This window comes from Rattus rattus, chromosome 6 (genome assembly GCF_011064425.1).
Source record: "Rattus rattus isolate New Zealand chromosome 6, Rrattus_CSIRO_v1, whole genome shotgun sequence".
Lineage (NCBI taxonomy): Eukaryota > Metazoa > Chordata > Mammalia > Rodentia > Muridae > Rattus > Rattus rattus.
The window spans coordinates 132,474,450-132,497,019 of NC_046159.1; the positions used below are offsets into that span (position 1 = coordinate 132,474,450).

General features: G+C 44.5%; 1 protein-coding gene and 2 pseudogenes across 1 annotated transcript in view; 1 reads left to right on the top strand and 2 right to left on the bottom strand.

Annotated features, from left to right (window-relative positions):
• Positions 1–22,570, top strand: part of Slc25a13 (solute carrier family 25 member 13) — a 180,864-nt gene that overhangs the window by 56,302 nt on the left and 101,992 nt on the right. Inside the window, exon 4 of the mRNA XM_032906962.1 lies at positions 13,735–13,850. Within this exon, the coding sequence (XP_032762853.1) occupies positions 13,735–13,850 (116 nt within the window). The remainder of the gene's footprint in view (positions 1–13,734; positions 13,851–22,570) is intronic.
• On the bottom strand, positions 17–442 carry LOC116904092 (annotated as a pseudogene).
• Positions 6,585–11,660, bottom strand: LOC116903640 (annotated as a pseudogene).

Here is a 22,570-nt window from a genome sequence, read left to right on the forward strand (position 1 = left end):
TATTTTTTTGGAGGCAGTTCTATAACTTTATTTGACATTCAGCAGTTAGTTCTCATCCACATTGACCGTCTGTAGATTTTTTGAATGTGGTAACAGGCACGTAAGTTACCAGTGTGTAGAGCTTGTTTGGTGAATCCTGATCCTCGTTACGCTTTCTGAACAATCGTACTCGGATGCGGTACGGAACATTCCTTATTCCTCTGTCCCAGACGGCTTTATTGAGCCTGGTGTCGATGCGCACATCTGGAGTCCCCATCTCCTTCATGGCAAATTTCTGAATTTCTTTGAGCGCCCGAGGAGCACGCTTCTTGAAGCCCACACCATGGATGCGCTTGTGAATGTTGATGGTGTATTCTCAGGTCACCACATCGTTGGTGGCAGACCGACCCTTCTTCTCTCCACCCTTCTTTGCAGGAGCCATTCTGCCAGGCCCAAGTTGGAAAGGAAGCTCTTTCTGCCAACTTTAAAGCAACACTTGTTCCTATAATGAAATGTTAATCCTTATGAAATCTAGGAATGGGCTGGAAGCGATGTTTTCTTTATTGTGAACGTTAGATAAAAATTCTAGAAATAACTACTTAATCAGAATCTTATAAACCACTTTTTAATTTCACTTTTCTTTCCTGAATATTCTGTAGGTTGTTGGACTACCCTTCCCAGCCATTACAGTTGATACACTTCAGCCTTGGCTTGCCTTAAAACTATAGCTGGTCCTGTGTAACTATGTAGAGGGGGCGTGGCCACAGCTCCATCTTACCTGGTTGAGTCTTATACTCCTTGACTGTGCTTTGGTCAGAGACGTATCTTATCTTTGTAATCAGTTTGTTCCTCCTTTTTCCGTTAATGAATCAACTAATTAATTAACTTTACATCCCAATTTCAACTTCCCCTTCCCCCTTCTCCTCCCACTCCCTTCCTCTCACCTGTTCAACAGTTTGTACCTTAATAATTGCTCTATAGGAACATCCATTCAAAGTAGATTATAGAAGGCAAAACAAACTATGTACTTACTGCCAAGTTTTTGTTTCTTTGTTTGTTTGTTTTTCTTCTGCCTCTGGATCAAATACGTGGCTCCTATTTTAATCGCCTCATGCTTGGTACAATTTTATTGGAGCAGCTGTGGCGGCAACATGTCACCCGAGCTAAGGCTCTTCCTTCTGTGTGGCATTTCTTCCTTATTGGGGTCAGGTAACAGGTGCAGTACCTCTGTCCCCCCCCAGCAGGAAACTCCTTTATTGTGGCCGCTCTTTGGGTTCAGTGGTTTCCAAGTTTACTGGACAGCGTTGTGCGGCCTCCCATGCATCGCTTGCTTTCTAGGAGGTGAGAGGCTTTCTTCCTGTCTTTGAAGAGGTAAGAAAATACAAAGGAGTAGTGGCATCGCCTGGGGAGCCTCTTTCTATGTGTCCTTTAAAGCCAGCAGCGAACATTCGGAAGCTCTTTACTAAAGATGCAGTGACAGAGGAAGAAAATCGTGGTTGTGGGTAGGTTGAGAGTCTGAGTTGATGTGCAATCGTGATATGTCTCAAAAGCCACATCACTCTGTGATGTGGGAGGGGTAGGCCAATTGGGAAGAGGTGTATATGTAATTTGAGACAGTTCAGAGCAAGAAACACTGTTTCTGTAGACACAGATGCTTGTTCATGGTGCCAAAGGGTAACTTTTTTTTGCATATTATGCAGGACGGCTACTTGTGTTAAGTCGGGCATTTTTCCTAGCACATTCCGCACAAACCAGTTATTCCTGTAACTGAAACTACCTGGCACTTCACAGAATTTTGAGTATTTAAAATCGTTTAACTGTGTGAGATAACTGAGGTGATGGATACATAAATTAATTTCATGATGTTAATGATTTCAGAATCGTATGCATGGGAAACTATGTGGTACACCTGTACTGCATGCAGTTTTTGGTAGTCAGTTATGCCTCAGTCCATCTAGAAGCGCGGTTTAAAGGATGCATGGCACAGCTCCTGCTCTCTGCCTACGTCTACGCCTCTTGCTTTCTAAGCACCTTCTTTAAATTTCTTTTGTTGGTGAGGTGGGTGGGTGCACAGTCTCCCTCATTCCTGTTAGAAAAGAACGTAACACTTTGATCAGAGACTTAAATAGTTTTTGCAACACTGAGTAAATTGAAGACACCTCATCTTTCTCTGTTTACGTGGGGTGTTGTGACCAAGTTGATGAGAAGTATTGTCCCTGAAACTCAGCCTGAATTTTTGTTTGACCAGAAATTTGTGCAAATTCAATTTAAGATCAACACGTGGGTACTTTTTCACGTTCTTAAATATAGAAAATCATAATCTATTTTAAACTTATTGTAACTGATGGATCACTTGTTTACAAGGGTAAAATGACTCTATGCAAGTCGTATATTGAAGTCATGTTAATGTTTGCTACTTAATGACACCTAATGATATTCAATGAAGGGTTATGCTGAACTGGAGAGAAAATGTGTTACCCAGGCAACTGCCTCTGGCAGGCTAGAGACTCAGGCATATGGCTCTATAGTACACATTATTTCAGCATCTTTAAGCATAAAGAACCACACATGTAATTGACTGTGAAAAATTACTGCTCAGTTACTGTATTGTACGGTCACAATAGAAGTAAATGAATACGTCATTGTTGTTGGAACAAGTCTGTTGGGAATCACTCGTAGACTCTACTATTTAAGAAGCAAAAATACAATAAGAAGAAAATAGCTGGTTTAATTAACATGTAAAAATTGGGTTAATTTGAATTCAGCTGGCACAGCAGACATTAATGTGGGATTTGGGGTAGTATTCTGGCCCAAGATGGTGTACTTTAATTTCCTTTTGTCCACGCCAGGAATCACTTTATGTTTCTAAAATGATAGGGGCTTTTCCTGTCATTTACATTTTGCTCTGCCTGGGGTTTATATTCCGTTCACACCAAGATGGAGTTTGGTGTACTTTTATCCCAAACATAGGAATTATAATTGAGTGAATGAAAACGCTAAAATATTTGTAAGCAATTAAAAAAAAATGCTTCTCATGGGAAATCAGTCTAACTTGATTTAATATGTTTAAACAATATTTCAGTTAATGCTAATTATTATACTTTTCCTTTTTTGCCCTGCCCTTATTTGTACTTTCTAAAGCAGAATGACTAAACAGGAATTCGCCATTAGCAGATGAAAAAACAAAACAAAACAAAACCCAAAAAAACAAACAATCAAACAAAACCTTCAGTCTGTTTGCCCTTATGACTTCGTGTGTTAGTTTAGGGACCTTTTAATTAGTTTTAGAGTATTTTTTAAAAATTATTATTTCTTGGGTTCAGAGATTCAGCAAAACCCACTGAGAATGGCAGTGTCTTCCAACAAAAATCATTCTGCTCGATTTTGATTTTCATTAAATGCTGTTCGAGCCAAGGCACCACCATCTTCTGCTGAAACAACTCTCCATGAAGAAAATCGCTCCTCAGCTGCACCTGACTTAGAGTGTCAGGATGCCTTAGGGGCTTTTCATCTCTAAACCCAGGGAGCTGCGGTTTGATGAGCCAAGAGTTTGCTGCGGGTGCACTCGGCATGTGGGTTGGTCTCCGTGCATTTAAAATGACTGATTACTCAGAGTTAATCTGGATAAAGTAACAAGCCACTTGGAACAGTGTACCAGTGGCCATGGAAGCTTGGTGAGTACCCCTGCCTTCCCACTTGAGTTTCTGGTTCCCTACTCTATTCTTTTTCCCTCGTGCCCAATAAAAGTCTCCCTTGTTTGATCGCCCTTCACTGCCTGCCCACTCCGTTTTTGGAGGGAAGGAAAGACAAGAACCAGGAGACTAGAGAATCAACAACCTTAGTGGCCACTTAGAGCTGGCTGACACATGGCTCACCTGCTGGCTTTTCAGTGAGTGATTGCTTTTCTGTGGCTTAATCTTCCCATTATCCTTCATTTGCTATTTTAATAAAGCCGAAGCCTTCTCATCCAGCCTTAACTAAAGAAGAAAAGAGGCAGGAGCCAGCCCTTTAAAAACCCTGCAGTTAGGGTAAATCAGTCTTCCAACAGGCCGTCCAGTTACCCTCCCCTCCTTCCTTAGTGTCTTCTTAAAGACAATATAGAAATTAACCTAGGGGATTCGGAGCGAGCTGTTTGTCTTTTTCCTTCTCTGTTAAGCTCAGCACGTTTTTCCTTAAAAAGTCTTCGGATAATCTTAAAATATTAATAATGTGATATATACATGTATATGTGACATAATATACATATGTAAATGTTTGTGACATACATTTATCACTGCTCTCAGTATTTGTCAATGTATGCAATTGGAATAATGTGATATGTGATAAGGTACGTTTTCAGGTTTTTTCCAAAGCATCTTTAAGTTTTTACATGTTGCATATGAATATTTGCTTGCATGCATGTATGTGCGCCCTGTGCATGCCTGATGCCTGTGGGGGCCAAAGGAGGGTGCTGAGCCATCTCTCTGGCCCCAAATTTTCAGGATTTAGAAATGGCATCTTCTACCATTGCATCTATTTATTTAGAGACTGTGGAGACAGAATTTGTCTCTAGTTTAGAAGGCTTTTGGTGTTCTTACTTTAGGATGAAATTGGCCACAGTCAGACATTTTTTTATACCTCAAAGTTTGAAAGGTACAATGTTGGGGCTGTGGCTTAGACATGGAGACAGATTCACCCAAGATCACTGGGCGGTACTTAACCTAATAGGGAAAGAAAGAGAGGACGGGATATACAAATTGTGTTGGTAGAAGACGTGATTTAATGTTAACTATCAGCAAAGGAGAACAAGAGAGATGAGTCATGTTGGTCTATGGCTTGGTTACCAACCTCTGGCATGGAAGCGAATATTGAAGGTGCAGGAAATACCATCCCCCTCGTGGACACTGTCAGACTGAGTAGCTTGAATGCTATTTGGAGTGACCTATAAGGCTATGGGCACACAGATAGGCTTGGCCGTGTAGATGAGTCACTCACTGTGCTAAGCTCACAGTTATGAAAGCTTATATATCTACCTGCCTTTGCCAATATGGAGGCAGTGATGTATGCAGAGGTGGTATTTATAGACCAAATTCATGATAGCAACACAGTAAAATCACTAGTAAAAATCTTTAATAGCTTTTCAGAGCCAGGCGGTAGCCTGCCTGATTGAATGGTGTGTGATCGGCCAGGTTTCATTGGAGCCAATGAATTTAAATAGGCCCTTGGCAAACACACCAGTGAGGTTTGAACCAGAGTTCAGTTGAGCTGTGAGTCAATCACACCGGCCTCCAGCTGGATGAGGTCAAGTACATGTTGGAGCCAAGGTGAACGTGGGAAGATTCCCTGAGGTCAGAGGACCCCATGTGGAAGAGGAAAGACAGGCAAGACAGACACACCTCTCATAGCCTAGGAGAGGAGGCCATTGAAGCTAAGGTAAAGTTAGTCTCCACCTCAGACTAGTCCCCACCGTATTCCCACTGTCTTAGAACATAAAATCAAATAGAGCACCATTTCTTTTTATGAATGTGTTTTAAACGGTGACCATCAGTTAAAACCTGCGTATGAATTTGCATAATTACGCCTGACCATCAGCCAGCCTGTTTGTGTGTGATCTCAGTTTTCATATCCTTGGTGACCTTAAGCCCTTATAGTCTTCTGAGTGCCACTGTCCCTGCAGCCACAGGCTTCCAGGTGTCATCCAGGGGGACAGGGCCCTAACTGGACTTCTAGTCCAGGCTCCTCCCGACTGCCATTGCAAAGACATCCTGCACGCATGGTCATATGACTGTTATCAACTAGAACTGCTTGGTCTATGCGCCGTGCTGATGGCTCAAGGGATCTTTCTGACTCTGGCAAGACATGTCACTCTCCTGCATACACTTTGCAGGGATGCTGTTTGCATGTACATGGGTATAAACGTCTTTGAATAGCTCTGCCACTCTTTCCTTTACTCACCACCTGTCAGCTTACCCCAGGGAGCCTAGCTAGTCTTGGATTTTCTTAGGCCCCATGCACGGTTCCCATATCGATTCGCTGACCATTCAGGCAGAGCATCCACACCTCCACTCTGAATTGCTTGTTGATTCTCGGTCTCCACAGGCTAGAAGAAGCACAGGAGTTGGGGCTCATCGCACCCATGAAGAAGAGTCTCCAGGCCTGGGGCTCCAGCACAGCTCGAACGCATCTGTCTCCTTTATTCTTTGCGTTTTGTCACCCGCTTCTGGAATGATCTTTGTGCTCATTGCTTTACCCCTCCATTAAAGAGTGGTTCCGTGTGTGACCCAGATTCTTTTAATTGTAGTCATTTTTGTCTACAGACATACTTAGCCTAGAGTAGGAACACCATACCTGTCCAGAGTATTATTTTTTCTTTTTTATCATCAAAGATATTTTATTCAAGTTCCCAACACAAATGTGTTATTTTGGCTTTGGATTATAAAACTAAGTCCAAACTAAAATATGAAAACAAATAGCTTCTGGGTTTTTGTTTGTTTGCTTGTTTTTTTCAAGACAGGGCTTCTCTAGGGTTACTCTGTAGACCAGGCTGGCCCGAACTCAGAGATCTACCTGCCTCTGCCTGCTGAGCGCTGGGGTTAAAGGGGTGCACCAGCACGTCTGGCTCCCTTTCAGTCTTTAAGGGTCCACCAGGCCAGACCGTTCGCAGCCTTTGCTTTGCCTTTTCCCCACTTCTTTTCTCTCCTGGCCTTCAGTCTTTTTCTTTGCCTCTGGTTCATCCATACTGGCCATGCTGGTCTAGAAGAGTCTTTCTGTTTCTCTTAATTTCAGTTTCCATTTCCATGTCACCCTTTTCATCATCCACAGCGACATCACACTGCATTTTCTCCTGGCAATGTTTGGGTACCGCCACAGTGGCTATTTCTTCAACGTCTTTCATTAGAGCATCGCCGTCAACTTTGAGGATACTTTTGAGTCTGTTAAGTTCCCTTGGCGCATTCTTCTTTCTCTTCTCAGCGCGCATCTCCCTTTCCCACTTACCCTTGCAAGGCTTTAGCTGTGCTTTGCCTGAGAGGCACGACCGCACACCACGAGTGGGAAACCAACCGGAAGCTCCGACACTTCCGGCTTCCGGAGTATTATTTTCAAAGCCTTCAAGGAACAGAGCTGAGAAAGCCGAAAAGAGCTATTAAAAGATGCTAACATTATAGAGCCCACAGCTCTTCCTTCTTCTCTTCCTCCTCCTCCTCTTCCTCCCCGGCCTCCTTCTTCCCAGAACCACATGGGTTCTGCACATGGGTGGTCTTGGAACTCTGTTTCTGGAGTTAGATTTTACTGTTTTACCTTTATCTCTGCCACTAATCCTGGACAATTGCCTGGCTTCTGTTGCAGCACACAGAAGGGGGTAATGAGTAAAGTTATTTTGGGGAAGCCCTCTTGTGGTTAGGAATTGGAGTAAAGTGTAATTGGATTTTGATATGGTGTGTTGTCTACACTCAAACTTCCTAAAGTGTGAGCAGATCTGAGCCTCCTGCTCCGCTGTGTAAATTCTCACCGCTGCAGCCTTGTCCTGGAGCTGGGAGCTGGGAGAAGATGAAAGGACCACATGGGGTCTCATCCTCTGCAGGGTGGGAATGAGCCCAGCAGGGAGGAAGGGGAGAGTTACCCACCTCGGATAATTGAAGTTCCTGCGATGCCCTCCAAGCTGGTTTCTTTTCTCAGTCTTGTCTTCCCCTTGCTCCCCGCCCCTCCACCTCCTCTGCCTTATCAGTGCTTGGACTTTTGCTGTTTGGTTTTGTATAAATTTTATTTTATTTTTTTTTCTTGTTGCAAAATCCTGTATGGTCTATGTGTTATTGGGGGAAAAATAGAAAATATGAACGGGAAAAAAAGAAAAAAACTATATTTTATATAATTTACTGATAGATATGCACAGTTGACACTTTGATAGGCCTGGTTCAGATTTTATTCAGAATTTGTGCTTATATAAATGTTTGTTCATTTTCAGCAAAAAGGAATAACTTGGTTTTGTTATTTTGTTTTTAATTTTAGAGTATTTTTTGATTATTGCTATTTTTGCAGTATGTGCGTGTGAGCACGAGTGTGAGGGCACAAGATAACCTGTAAGAATCTCTCTTTTCACCACGTTGGTCTCAGGGCTAAAACTCACTTCTTCAGGCTTGGAGCAAGCACTATTAACCTGTTGAACCCCTGCGGCTGGACTTTTTGAGTCTGGGGTCTTACCCTATAACTCAAGTTGTCTGGGGATTCCCCTCTGTGGTTCAGGCTGAGATCCTCTTGCCTTTGGCTCCTAATTGCTTGGATGGCAAGCAGGTACCAGCAGGCTCTGCTAATGGAAGCAGTTACTACATCCTGTTTAAGTCATTTTTAACCTGATGACATGGGTGTGTTCATAACATTTTTGGTGGATAGACTGTACTTTATATGTAAATGTTCTTTTAGTAAGCCTAGCACATATCGAATGTTGAGGGTTTTCTATTATTATTATTATTATTATTATTATTATTATTATTATTATTATTATTGCTTTTCACTAATACCAGTGAGTGTTGTGTGAGGATTCCTGGGAGTAAAAGCTTCTACCCATTCACTAACTTTAGTTTATTTACTTAATGATTGTGTGTGTGTGTGGATGTTTTGCGTGTGTGTGTGTGTGTGTGTGTGTGTGTGTGTGTGTGTGTGTATGAGTGTGTGTGTGTGTGTGTGTGTGCACCATGTGGGGGGTCTGTTGCACAAGAGGTGGGAAAAGAGAATCGGGTTGCCTGGGACTGACGTTATAGATGGTCGTGAGCTGCCCTGCCCCTGGGAATCATACCCTTATATTTGACAAGAGCGACAAGTATTTTAGGCCCCAAGCCAATCTTGTCTGATTCAATGCGTTTTTACCCCAGTTCCTCTTGGGCTGAGCGTCTTACAGTGGTGTGCAGTGTCTGGGCTTTTTGATCTGGACTTTAAGCAGCTGTAGAGTTACCCCTGTTGTAAGAACAGCAGTGGCTTTGATGCTCTAGAAATTCCAAATGACATCTTAGAAAAATGTCCTGGTTATCTAGACACCTGTCATCCCGTAACCCATGAGCCATATCATGAGATGTGACTTCTGTGTTTCCTTCCACATTCATTGCCAGGATCCTAGTGTTTACCTGTGAGTGAGTGCAGACATAGAACACCTCTCCCTACATTCTTGTCGTGGAGTTAATCAGAGTTATATGATTTTATTAAAGGGCATCTAATATACTGAAAGAAGGTTTGGCAATTGGGGGTGGTGGGAAAGGAAGCCAGCGAGCTCACCAGCCAGGTCTGAACTTGATGGAGCTTGTGTTCTTCCTTGTAACTTATGTTAATACCCATTAAACCTGTAAAGTAAGGTTGAAGCCGTGTTTATATGAAAATATAGATGTTTGTGGAAACCACGCTGTAAGTGAATGTAGTACTGTGTAATTATTCCCTTGGCCTTCTAGTCAGATTACCGTGAAAATCCAGAATGATCTTGATGAACAATAGTACATTATGATTTCATGGTTCCTCTGTATACCTCCTACATAGAGGTATAATGCTTGTATCTAATAGGATTACCAAATTACATACCTTTTTGGTATCAGTAGCGTGCCTAAAATACCAGTCTTTACTGGCCAGTTGTGGTTTTGAAGTGACAGTAAGATGGCGAGTAGAACCTGTTACACCCATATAGAGTCTCCGGGCTTTTTAACCAACCTGAGGCAGACAAGATGCTCTTTTTATTGAATTTTAAGCCTAATTCAGCCAGTCCGCAGAACAAGAGCTTCTTTCTATGCCCCACATGGTGTAGCTCTCTTGGTGAGCTTGTTGTCTTTGCAGGTTGATTTAACACTGTGCTCGTTTGCTGTCTCAGAATGCAAACCCCCTCCTCCTGCTGCCCACTGGACTTCTCCTGGTGAACAGATATGGCAGATGCAGGGCTTTGGTAGCTGCCCAGAAAGTGGAGGGGCCAAGGAGTGATGGTGAGGAGGAAGCAGACACAAAGAGTTACCCCACTCCCTGTAGTCCTTTCAGAGGAGTGGGCCGATTTTTTGAGTTCCTCAGAGGTATCCTCTATTAGAACATTCTAAGGGAGATGACCAGAGCTGCTTTTCACAGTTTCAGCCCAGACTCCAGTAACTCTTCTTTAACCCCTTCCCACCCAGGTCTTTGTTTCCAATCTTTGCTCCTATATGAAGTGTTCTCAGGCACTGTAACCAAGGACTAAAAGCAGATGTCTTAAACTTTTTCAAAGTTTATTTTTCTATGCTCTGGATGGTGGAAAGCGTAAAGGTTGCTGGTGAGGCTGTTCTTTGCTGGAGGATATGAGAAACAATATTCTGTGCCTTCCTTCCAGCTCTTGGAAGATGGGGGTGGTGTGCCCACAATCTCAGGTGCTCCTTGACTTAGTATTGACCTATAACCATGATCTCTCCCTCCCCCTTCACACAGTGTTCCCCATCGGCATGTGTGTTCCAAGTTTCTAATCATTGGGTCAGCTCATCATCTTACCCCAGTAATTCCTCATCCCAGCTAACCATAGTGGCTGGAGCCCTTATCTAGGTAAGCCCCATACATTAGGCTCCGAGGATTCATTCCATACCCCCAGCATCTGAACTGGCTGCATTCAGGTGATTCCATCATGGAACTGCACCCTCTTCTCTTCCAAAGCTCCCATGATCATTGTCCTTTGGTAGTGTTTCCGTCACCTTACTAAGTCATCAGTCTATAGGGAGGCATGGCAGCCTCCTGGTCTCCTCTGATGGTGCCTCCTGACCAGCATGGTCACCATGGCCCCACCTCATGTCTTAGTCAGTTCTGTCCTCTATTCTTACTCCTGCAAGTCCCCATCTGGCTCCGACCTACTCTAGGTTTTAGTCAAGCCTATGGCTGCTTCTGTCCTTTAAATTCACTTTCCTCGTTGATCCTTCTTAAGCAGAGTCTTCACTTTGACTTTAATCTAAAAACATGTACACCTTGACTTTAATCGGAAAACATGCAGTGATTTCTCTCTGTCATGACCCATGGAGGTCCATGTCCTGACTTTTGGGTGTCTGGCACAACAACTCAACTTGGGTCTCTGGCTCTTCCTCATGTCCTCTGCTTGCACAGTTTGATCTTCTGTTTCTAACCGCTACCCCCCGCCCCCCGCGTGTGATGTCCTCTTGCCATCCTCTCCAGCTCTCTTCAGATGGACAGCTAGTCTACCTCCTCCTTAGTACAAAATGCCAGAGGCCAATAATTTCTTTCTGTTTCTTCAAAGGCAGGAGTTTGAGATAAGTGATCTCTAAAACCTAGCTGCTTTTAAAATGTATGTTTTAAAGATTTATTTATTTATTTTATGTATATGAGTACACTTCAGACACACCGGAAGAGGGCATCAGAGCTCATTACAGATGGTTGTGAGCCACCATGTGGTTGCTGGGAATTGAACTCAGGACCTCTGGAAGAGCAGTCTGTGCTCTTAACCGCTGAGCCATCTCTCCAGCCCAAAAATGTATGTTTTAAATACCATGCCTTTGTGAAGCCCTTCCGCGTTCTTCTGTGGAAAAGAAAGTACCCTTTCATTGTTCTCCTTGTGTGCTATTTTGTTTGCTTTTTAATGCACAACTCCTGTACCCCCTGGGTTTTGTATGCTATGACTATCTCCTGACTTTTGCCAAGAAAGTCTGGGTCCTACCTGCTCCCCTTCCATCCCGCACCTTGTTCTGGTCTGTCCTAGTGAGACCCATTCTGGGCAGGCATTCCCTTGAGATGCTCGTTATTCCTGAATGTTCCACCCATTCCAAAAGATGTGTTCTGGGGAGATGCCGTATGGGACACACTCCAAGTTTCCTGTCTTTGTAGCCTTGTGGTGGCCAGGTGACATTTGAGAAACAGCGGAGTTAACTTTGAAGCACTATAGACAAATGTTTTTTCTCTATAGAAGTTTCAGAGGAATTAAGTGTTCTGTGAAACCTGGAGAGACTCCGGATTTCTTCTCCTATAACCTCCAGAGACTTGGACTTTGCCAGTGGATTATTGAAATATTTGGACGTTTATAGAACAACATAAACCTTTGTTCCTAAAAAGTCTTTTGTGGGTCCCTTTCCTTTTGGCAGTTCTAGCATGTGGCCTGTCAGGCTTTCCCCAAGCATGGAATTGATCATGTGACATTCCTCTCCATGCTTGCCCTCTCCGTCTTTAAACAGAAGGACACTGTGGCCCTGTAAGGCCCTGCAAAGCCACCTCTGGCCCTCTAGCATGTTGTAAAAATATAAAAACTAAAAAAAAAAGTATCACTGTCTTTTACCTCACTTAGGTCTGGCACCTCAGTGCCCCAAGGTATCTGCTAGATATCTTGGCGGAAACACATCCCAACTCCGTGGCGGCCCAGTGTCTCCTGCCACCACACACTTTCCTACACTCAAACCGTCACATAAAAGGACACGCAACACAATAATCTTTGACCCAATTGATAAGATATAATTGCCCACCTAAACATACAAAGCCCAATACACATCCACCCCTTAAAAACATTTATAACAACTTGTAAATACACAGAGTGGAATCTTAACGTCACCTTGGCTTCTCTCCCTCTCCCTCCTGTGTCTTCCTCCTTTTTCTTCCAGTCTCCTCCTCTTCCTTCAAACTTTTCTCCCGCCCATCCTTCCTTCTCCTCCAATGACAGGCCTCCTTCTATCCTGTACCTGCCCCTCACCTGTACTTTAAAAATTCAATGGGGAGAAGGTTCCGGTGAAGTCACCTGATTCCTGAGTACTGAGGAGCAGTGGAATTAGCATCAAAATATAGATAACTCCAGGGCAAACCACAACAATGTGCTTCATCACGGGGGTATAAATCAATTACAGTTTCCATGTTCTTGTGCACACCCTAGCTCTGTTGTCTACCACTTCGTGCCTCAGGTCCCTTTGTCTCCGTGCACAGCTGAATTCTCCTTCTTTCTTAAGGTCCAGTTTTCATTCCACTTCAGTCACAAAGCTTTTTATACAAAATGTGTGTGTGTGTGTGTGTGTGTGTGTGTGTGTGTGTGTGTGTGCTCGCATGCACTCTCTTACACATGCACGCATGTGGGTGAGAGGCCAGAAGAGGCCATTGGATCCTTTAGACATAGAGGCTATCCAAGAGCCACCTGACGTGGGTGCTGGGAACTGAACTTCAGATCTCTTCACTGCTGAGACTTTGCAGTCCCCTCCTTCTTTTTACTTTCTACCGGAAGTCCACTCCCATGTATTTGTTCCTACATTTATCTAAATAAAATTTATCTAAATCTAAATTTGTCTTTCCTGTATACTGTCCCCAGAGTAGTTCCATCTGCTTTACTGGAAGCAAAAGTTCCCTGAGTCCCATTACCTGTCTGACTTAGCCGAAGCGCCCTGCATAGCATCCCTACCTCACGTGTGCCAGGGACGAGTGGGTTCTTATGAGTTCCTTGTATGTGGTGTCTAAGGCTGTTTATAAGGAACGTGACTGCTTCTTGCTTTCCCCATCACTTTATAAAGTATCCAAACTTTAGTCACAGACTCCAACACTGTACCAAGGGGATTGAGACCTGAGACACGGATCACAGTTGGGTCAGGAATCCCAGGCCAGTCAGCATTTGCCCTTGTGCTCCCAACTCACCTTCCTTGGGTTTCTGAGGGAGATTGCCTCCTACTGGATGCCTGAACAAGTGCCACATGCTATGGGAATTTGGATTTCACGGTTCCACAGTGGCATCTGGCTTCGTGACTTTACTGTATAATTGTATAGTTTTATTTTCTTACAGGGGACTGACTTTGTGTATTTGCTTATTTTATATTGCAGGTTAATATCCTTCCAAGAATTTGTAGCGTTCGAATCTGTCCTGTGTGCTCCGGATGCCTTGTTTATGGTGGCCTTCCAGCTGTTTGACAAAGCTGGCAAAGGAGAGGTTACTTTTGGTAAGGAAGGAGGTGGGGGAGCATTTCTCTGTTTTAGGATGAAAGGCACCCACCTTCCCCCAACCCCTCTTCTTGAAAATAGACTTTTCCCCCTTCACATAATATATTCTGATTATAGTTTCCCTTTTACTCCTCCCAGGTCCCCCCACCTCCCTTCACATCCAGACCCACTCTCTTTTCTATAAACACCAGAAAAGAAACAAGCTTCTAAGAGATAATAATAATAAAAGATAATATAATACGATAAAACAAAAGCTAACACCTCAAGTTGGACAACACAAATAGAAGAACCCAAGAGAAGTCACAAGAGATAGAGACCCACTCATTCACACACTTGGGAGTCCCATCAAAACACGATACTAGCATTGATATGTACCCAAAGGACCCGTTCCAATCCTGTGCGGGGCCGAGCGCATGCGGCCTCAGTCTCTGATCTGATGTGAGCCCTGCTCATGTTCTTTCAGACATCCCCTTTGGCTCTTACACTTTCGGCCTCCTCTTCCTCAGTGTTCCCTGAGCCCTGAGGGGAGGGCTTTGACAGAGAGCATTTAGAGCTCTCTCATTCTCTGCATAATGTCTGGCTGTGGATGTCTGTATTTGTTCTCATCTGCTGCAGGAAAAAGCTTCTCTGATGATGGTTGAGCAAGGCACTGACCTATGGGTAAAACACCATGTCAGTAGGGGTCAATGGTCATTTTGTCATTTCACTGATTGGTTGTTTTTTTTGTTTTTTTTGTTTTTTTTTTTTCCGGAGCTGGGGACCAAACCCAGGGCCTTGCGCTTGCTAGGCAAGCGCTCTACCACTGAGCTAAATCCCCAATCCCTGTTTTTTGTTTGTTTGTTTGTTTGTTTGAACAGTGGTTTGGTTTTACCCTAAGTCACTGGGCTGTGTAGTCTTAGGTTTTTAGTCTCCCAAGCAGTGTTGGGTATGGGTCCCACATGGTGGGATGGACCATAAGTCAAAGTAGGTATTACTTGGTTACTCCTGCAAGCTTTGTGCCAACATTGCCCTAGCATATCTTGTAGGCAGGGCACCATTGTAGATCAAAGGGTTTCACACATTCTTTTAAGAACTTGGCATGTTCCTTTAAAGTGTGCTGCATTGGGGGCTATGTCTCACGTGTCTTCTCTTTGCAGAGGACGGACTCTGCTCTGATTTAGCTTCAATACTCAGCTTTAGTTAGGGGGACTCCTTGGACAGTCACAGAGGGTGACCACTAGAAAGGACTTGTGTCCCCTTTCCTCTCATTGAGCCATGCTTTGCACTGCCTGGGGCAATAGTGATTATAAGCCACCCACCACCAGAGGTTCCCACCCTCCCAGTTCTTCTTGTGGTCACCCTGTCTTCATGGAACAGTTTGCTGGTTTTGCATGCATGGTTCCGGGTACCATGAGCTTTGAACTGCTTCCCCCCAGCTGTTGTGCACATGGTGCTTGCCCAGTGGCAGCCTTTCTTAATATTAAAAGGCAGGTGCATATTCATCAAAGTTTGCTGCAAAGCTACAGAAAACCCTGAGATCTAAGTGTAGAAGAAGAAGAAGAAGAAGACCTGGAGGTGCTGAGTAAGCTCTTTTGAAAAGAGTTTTTTTAATGAAGTTCTGGAAAGTTCTATGATTGCTTCAGATGGGGCTTCCTGAAAACGGGCTACACCCTGGCCTAGAAAGAAGCCTGGAGCCCTTTGAGCATATACGTTGTACTTAAAGGTAAATGGCCAACGTGTGTGTGTATTTGTTTTCTTGTTGCTGTGGCCACATAGCCAACAAAGGCAACTGAAGGGAGAAAGCACTTATTTTGCCTACAGTTTGAGATACTAGTCCTGCTGGGGAAGGATTGAGAGGGGAGCACAATTCAGAAACATGAGGCAGCTCGTCCTATTGTGCAAAGAACTGCACATTGACACTCTGCTAATTTTCTCCTTTTTTATTCAGTCTGAAACTTCAGACACTGGGGCAGTGCCACCCACATTCAAGGCGGGTCACTCCCTTTTCAGTTAAACCTTTCTGGAAACACCCTCATGATATTTCCTGAAGTGTGTCTGCATGGTGGTTCTAAAGGCAGTCAAGCCGTTAGGAAAGATTAACCTTCACGGTGCCCACTTTAAAATGTCTGGATTCTGTTTCTAATTCGGTCAGACATCTTGTGGTGTTTTGGTGTGTTGTCGGACTAGGGACAAATACAGATGATATCACACAGCACAACCAAACACACTTAGCCACCATCAGCTGTGCTCTACTTGTCCCCATGCCCAGTTGTCTCCATTGTCTTATCACAAGAGGAGCTAAGAATGCCACAGGTAAGCTAGGTTAATTGATTTATCGTATTGGCTTTTTGCCCTATTTGTTTCTGCCTGTCACGGCAGAGACATCACCCAGTTCCCCCAGCAGTCCTGCAAACACAGCTTCCAGTAGAACATCACTGATGTGTCTCTGTGAGAATCCTCAAGTAGTGGGTGAGCATCAGGGTGTCATGGCGGAGAGTGGAAGCTCATCTCAGGACACTGTTAACACACGGGTTCCATGGAGTGTGGTGCCTTTCCTACTTGCTTTGCTCCACACTACACGTCTGAGTAGAAATGAGAGGAAGCTGGGCTAGGGTGAAGAGAGTCAAGGAATGGGCTCCTTGATACATGATACTCTTTTCTTCATAGGGACAAATTAGCAAGGGATATTGGCAGCAAGAGCTGGGCTAGGGACCCCTGTTGGAGAGGCTCCTGGTGTTACTTCTACTATTGCTGTGACCACATAACTGACTGAAAGAGAGTTAAGGGAGGAGAAAGTTACTCTGGCTTATTGTTCTGGGGGTATAGTCTGAAGCAGGGAGCAGGGCAGGGAAGTGTGGCAGGATGTGACCTGGCTAGATAAACTGTGACCATAGTCAAGAGGCAAAAAGTTGACCGGAAGTGAGATTGGGCTATTAACTCCAAGGCTTACTCTGAGTGACTTACTTCCTCCAGTGAGATTCTACTTCTTGCAAATTCTACAAACTTCCAGAACACTACCAACAACTGGAGTCAAATGTTAAAATACATAAGCCTGTGGGGGACAGACACTTCAACAGACCCAGACTTTCAGCAGTGTAGGGCAAGGGGGTTAGGGCAGGAGAAGCAAGAGTAGCAGACAGGCATCAGCTGTCTAGAAAGGACAGTGGTGTAAGCATCGGCTCCCTCGGTTTGGGGATGGGGTGTGTGTGTGTGTGTGTGTGTGTGTGTGTGTGTGTGTGTGTGTCCTTTTTGTTTATTTGTTTGTAGTTTGAGACAGGGTTTTTTCTAATCCAGCTGCCTGTGCCTCCCAGGTGCTGGAACTAAAGGCATGTGCCACGACCGCCCGGCTGATTTTAGCTTTCTGAATTTATTTGCTCATCTATAAAATGGAGCCAATGCCTCCCTTCTCAGATCACACGAACATATCACTACATTTCAAGGCAATATCTGAAAAGCTAAGGTCATTATAAAAATGGTAATACTACAGTCATACTCAGAGTGAGGAATCTCCTATATCTTAATTACTACCTGCTGCTATCTTAGTTACTTTTCTATTTCTGTGATAAGACCCCATGATCAAGGCACCATATAGAAGAGTTTCATTTATGGTTTCAGAGGTTAGAGTCTGTGATGTCATCACAAGGACATGGTGGGAGGGACAACTGAGAACTCCCCAAGGAGGAGGTGGTGGTCAGGAGTGGAGGCAGAGACAGACAGACAGATATATGGATAATGGATCTAATACTTTGAAAGCTCAAAACCAGTTACACACCTTATCTAATAAGGCCACTCCTCGCAATCCTACCCAGACAATTCTACCAACTGGAGTCCAAGAATTCAACTACATGAGCCTATGGCAACATTTCTCATCCAAACATGATACCTGATCCCTATTTTTTCTTATCCTTTGGAAAGTCCTCTGAGCCAATAGTGTGGCCTATCAGCCATGTGCAGAGCGCTGTCAGTCTCTCAGGCCATATGGGATTGACAGTCCCAACTCGGGTGCTCTCATTCTACATCCCATTCAGTTACACCATCGGTTGCCCATGACTGGTGCAGGGCACACAGCCCCTCTGTGTGTAATGTATTTCCTGTATCCTCAGTTGAATAATTACAGTAAGATGTGTGTATGTCCCGAGCACATTTGTGATAAACCCATTTGGAGCTCACCCTACAGGTCTCATTAAAATATGGCTTGGGTCTGATAATTAAGCCCCAGATAATTCTAGCTAAAGAAATGCACAGTATTAAGGTATCCAAATGATTATTGAACTGTAGATTAATATACAAGTTTGTCCCAGGCTGGTCATTGACCTCCCAGATTGGCTCTGTCTACCGTGGTGATCATAAAGGGGGCTTGTTTTCAGACAGTGCTGTGGTCACTTGGAGCTTTTCCTTGAACACAGGGAAGGCTCGAGAATTCTCTCATTACCCTACCCCTTACCCCAGCCTTGCATTTTATACAGGGTGAGAGCAGGTGTGCTCCTTATCTGTGTGTGGAATCACAGAAGGTCAGGGGAGTTCAGGGTGATCCAGTGTTTGTCACAAGTGGCCGTGCACCTGCCTTCACTAATGTGGTCCCTGACACTCACCAAATCAGATGGAGAGTGTCACAAGTAACCAGATGTCATTTCCATAAAGCCTTTCCCTATTTGGGGGCCTCATTTACATTTCTCATGGTTTCTTCTCTAAAGGCATCTGCTGTGTTTATTACAATGAAAACATTCCAGTTAGGCCAACTTTCTTTCTTTAATATCCAGTTCATTATTCTCTCTCTCTCTCTCCCTCTCTCTCTCTCTCTCTCTCTCTCTCTCTCTCTCTGAATCACTCTTTCTGAAGCTCTCTCTGAATCACTCTCTTGAATCTCTCTTTCTCTCTCTGAATCACTTTCTCTGAATCATCTCTCTCTCTCTCTCTCTCTCTCTCTCTCTCTCTCACACACACACACACACACACACACACACACACACACACACACACACCAACTTTGAGACTATAGATGGGAAGCCATATCCTTGACTGAGAGAAAGTCTCTCTTTATGGGAGGTTAACCCACTATGACGAAGCAAGCTAGAATACATGAACCTGGAAGACATTATACTAAGTAAGAAGCAGCCAGCCATCAAAAGATATTGGGAGTATAATTCCATTTGCACAAAATTCCCAGGATAGTCAGGGTTATACAGGAAAGGAGGTCGAAATGATTGGCAGGGGCTAGGAGAAGACATCAATGTGGGCTTAGTGTCTAATGTTCATCGTGATAATATACACCACAGCCAAAATATGGACTGACTCCAGTAACTAGTAGCTCAGGATTCACAAAACGAGAAGTATTTATGCAATAGAGGATTAATTCGGTTTAAAGAGAAACCTTGTCATATGCGAGGTGACAAACCATGAGGACAAACCAAGCAAGAAAGACTCGTCTCGGGAGGACAATTCCTGCAAAGTTAAAGTCATAGGAATGAAGAGTGTAGCTACTGGAGACTGGGGAAGATACAGAATTCCAACTCAAAGGGCATAAAATTTTTATTAGGCATGGTAAGTAAGTTGCAGAGATTTGGCGTATGTTCTACAGATTTCATAAGCTCCCCTAATAGCATTACCACCCGGGGACTAAGTGTTCAAATATGTGATCCTATGGTAGACATCTTTTTATTCAAACCACCACAGTGGCTCTATCCCAATCACAACCATTTGGAAAGATTCAAAGAAATGGGTTAAACAGACTTGGGATGATGGAGAAGTTCCCGGGAAGAATGAATGGCCGAGCTAGAGAAGGTGCTAAGGATGGGTGCGTGGCATATTTAAGGCGCATCAAGGAGCACCCATGGGAACTAAGTGGGGCGGGAGGAGGCCCAGGAGAACTCAGAATTAGCAGCTCTTGTCAGCAGCACTGCAAGGAAGGGTAGGCATGGATTCTGCTGGTGAATGGGGTGGAGGACCGTTGGAGGATTTCCTAGAGGAAGATGGATCGACAGGCTTGGCTAGTAACCACTAGTCAGAATGGGGGTCATTCTGACTTTCGTTTTGGTAGTGGAGTAACTTGGGTAGGAAAAGAGATCTTGTGTTGGCTGGGACAGAGTGCTATAGGTGGTGGTGGGGAACAGGGCGACTGATTAGATTCTGGGTCTCTTATGCACGCATACATGCCAGTGCCACAGGAGACTCTAGGGAGTCATTGCCCTCCTTCTGATTCCCAGAGATAGATCTCACATTGTCAGGTGCCTTTCCTGCTGAACCATCATGGTGGCCCAGGTCTTGGGTACATTTATGGGTTTTTTTGATAGGTTGGGTGTGATGCGTTTGTAAGAGGAAGTGAACAAGAAGACAGCTGAGGAAGAAGAGAGGGGATATTGTGCAGTCCGGCCAGATCCAGTGAAGGGTAGACTTTTCAGCTGAGAGAGGAAAGACTGGGTTGAGGCTTGGTGGAAGAAGCTGGGCTTTGTTTTGTTTGTTTTGTTTCACGCAGTGGTTCCTGCCTATTGTTTATTGAGGAAAACCATAGGCACTTAGACCCAGAGCGTGGGGGTTGAGAGAGGGAATTTGTAGGAGGGGGGCAGCAAGTAAATGGCTGAAACCACTGAACCAGATTCTGTGAGGGGCTAGAACAAGTGATAGAGCAGTGAGCAAGACGGAAACACTCCCTCCTCTTAGAACTTGCATTCCAGTGGGGTGGGAAAAGCACAGTGCAATAGCATGAAGAAGATGGAGGCCGTCTGAGCTGGCTGCCTGGGTATGGGGAGAGGGAGCATGGCAAGGGTGGATTGTGTCAGGGGATGAGGAGGAGATTGAAAGGTACAGATTTCGAGATGGGAATGGTCCTGTCAGGGAGGAGAAACCATGTAACTGTAACTTCAGGACCCCGGTAAGAGTTTATGGGATAGGAAAGCAGTTGGGAGCTGGTGCGGCTCTTTGATAGCACCAATTGAGGACCATGGCGATACTTAAAACGGGGAGTTCTGAGTCTCTGTGTGAGTGAGGCAGGGGAATAGGTGTCTTACTGTGTGAATAGAACAGCTGGTCTACATTGTAAGGTCCTAGCCAGAGACCCTGCCTTTTGGAACGAAACGAGCCCAGAAACCAGTCTATTCTTGCTGTTATTAGAAAGTACAGTGACTCTGTCCTTTAATTTTTACATCAAAAGATGTTGAATCTGGTGCAGCATTTCCTGTGTGTGTTAACAAGTGTTATGCGAAAAAGGCAGTCGTAAAGCATGAGAACCTAAGTTTATTAAGGCACTGACAAGTCCTGCAGGAAATGAAATCTCTTTAACTTTGCTCAAACTAGCATTTGGGAAACGAGTCTGAACTTGAGCTCTCTGTGCTGTGTTTGTGTCATACTACGCAAAACCCATAAAGCGGAAATGATGGCTGGTGGGCTAGTTTATTCCTAATTCCAGACTGTTTCTTTTCAGGCAGCTGCTTCTGTGACACAGGTGACACCTACAGGGACCCTCCCTCCCTGGATTCCGTCTGTGGATTCCTATAGTGACAAATGTGATTCGCTGTACCTTGGGACAACAGGCAGGCTTGGTGACATAAGGAAACGAGTTGCAACAGCTTGTTCCAGCCCTGGGCTGGGAGGCTGTAGGAAGGGAGGAGAGTGAACTGTGTGGGAACGCAGGCTGTCAAAGGAAAGCACACGATTCGGGCAAAGGCAGATTTGCCACAAGGCTGGGTCATCTTCGGTATCGGACTAGATGGAAACTGAAGGCATGGGTGTGTTTGTTTGTTTGTTTGTTTGCTTTGGTTTTGGTTTTAGGTTTGGGTTTGAGTTTTTTTTTTATTTTTAAAATTTATTTATATTTCAAATGTTAGCTCCTTTCCCTGTTTCCTGTCCATAAACCCTGTTCCATCCTCCCTCCCCCTGCTTCTATGAGGGTGTTCCCCCACCCATCCACCCACCCTTTCCCCCCTTCCCACCCTGACATTCCCCTACACTGGGGGTGGGGTCCACCCTTGACAGGACCAAGGGTTTCTTCTCCCATTGTGCCCCACAAGGCCATCCTCTGCTACATATGCAGCTGGAGCCATGGGCCAATCCATGTGTACTCTTTGGATGGTGGTTTAGTCCCTGGGAGCTCTGGTTGTTGGTATTGTTGTTCATATGGGGTTGCAAATCCCTTCAACTCCTTTAATCCTTTCTCTAACTCCTCCAATGGGAACCCCGTTCTCAGTTCAATGGTTGGCTGCGAGCATCTGCCTCTGTATTTGTCATGCTCTGGCAGAGCCTCTCAGGAGACAGCTACATCAGGCTCCTGTCAGCAAGTACTTCTAGGCATCAGCAATATTGTCTGGGTTTGGTGGCTGTATGTATATGGGCTGGATCCCCAGGTGGGGCAGGCTCTGGATCGCCTTTCCTTCGGTCTCTGCTCCAAACTTTTTCTCCCCATTTCCTCCTATGAATATTTTTTTAAAGGTCAGTAAAGAGTCATTTGCCAGCACCTCTGTTAATACTGATTCTAGACTTGGCATTTCACAAAGATAATGGTCTTTTGTTAAAAGAAACCTAGTGTCCTACAGTAAGTAGATTTTAAGGGGAGGCGAACATTTCCACTCAGGCACATGGTCAAGGAGCTGAGACCCCAGGTAAGAAGGCCATGAGCTCTGTAATCCGACTCCTCCACGGGGATAGTGAACCAGCCCAAGCTGGAGCATCCTGTCAGAGTGCAGACACTGTTCAGAAGCTGTTCCAGTTCATTGGGTCAAATATCCACTATTTACGAGAAGCTAAATAC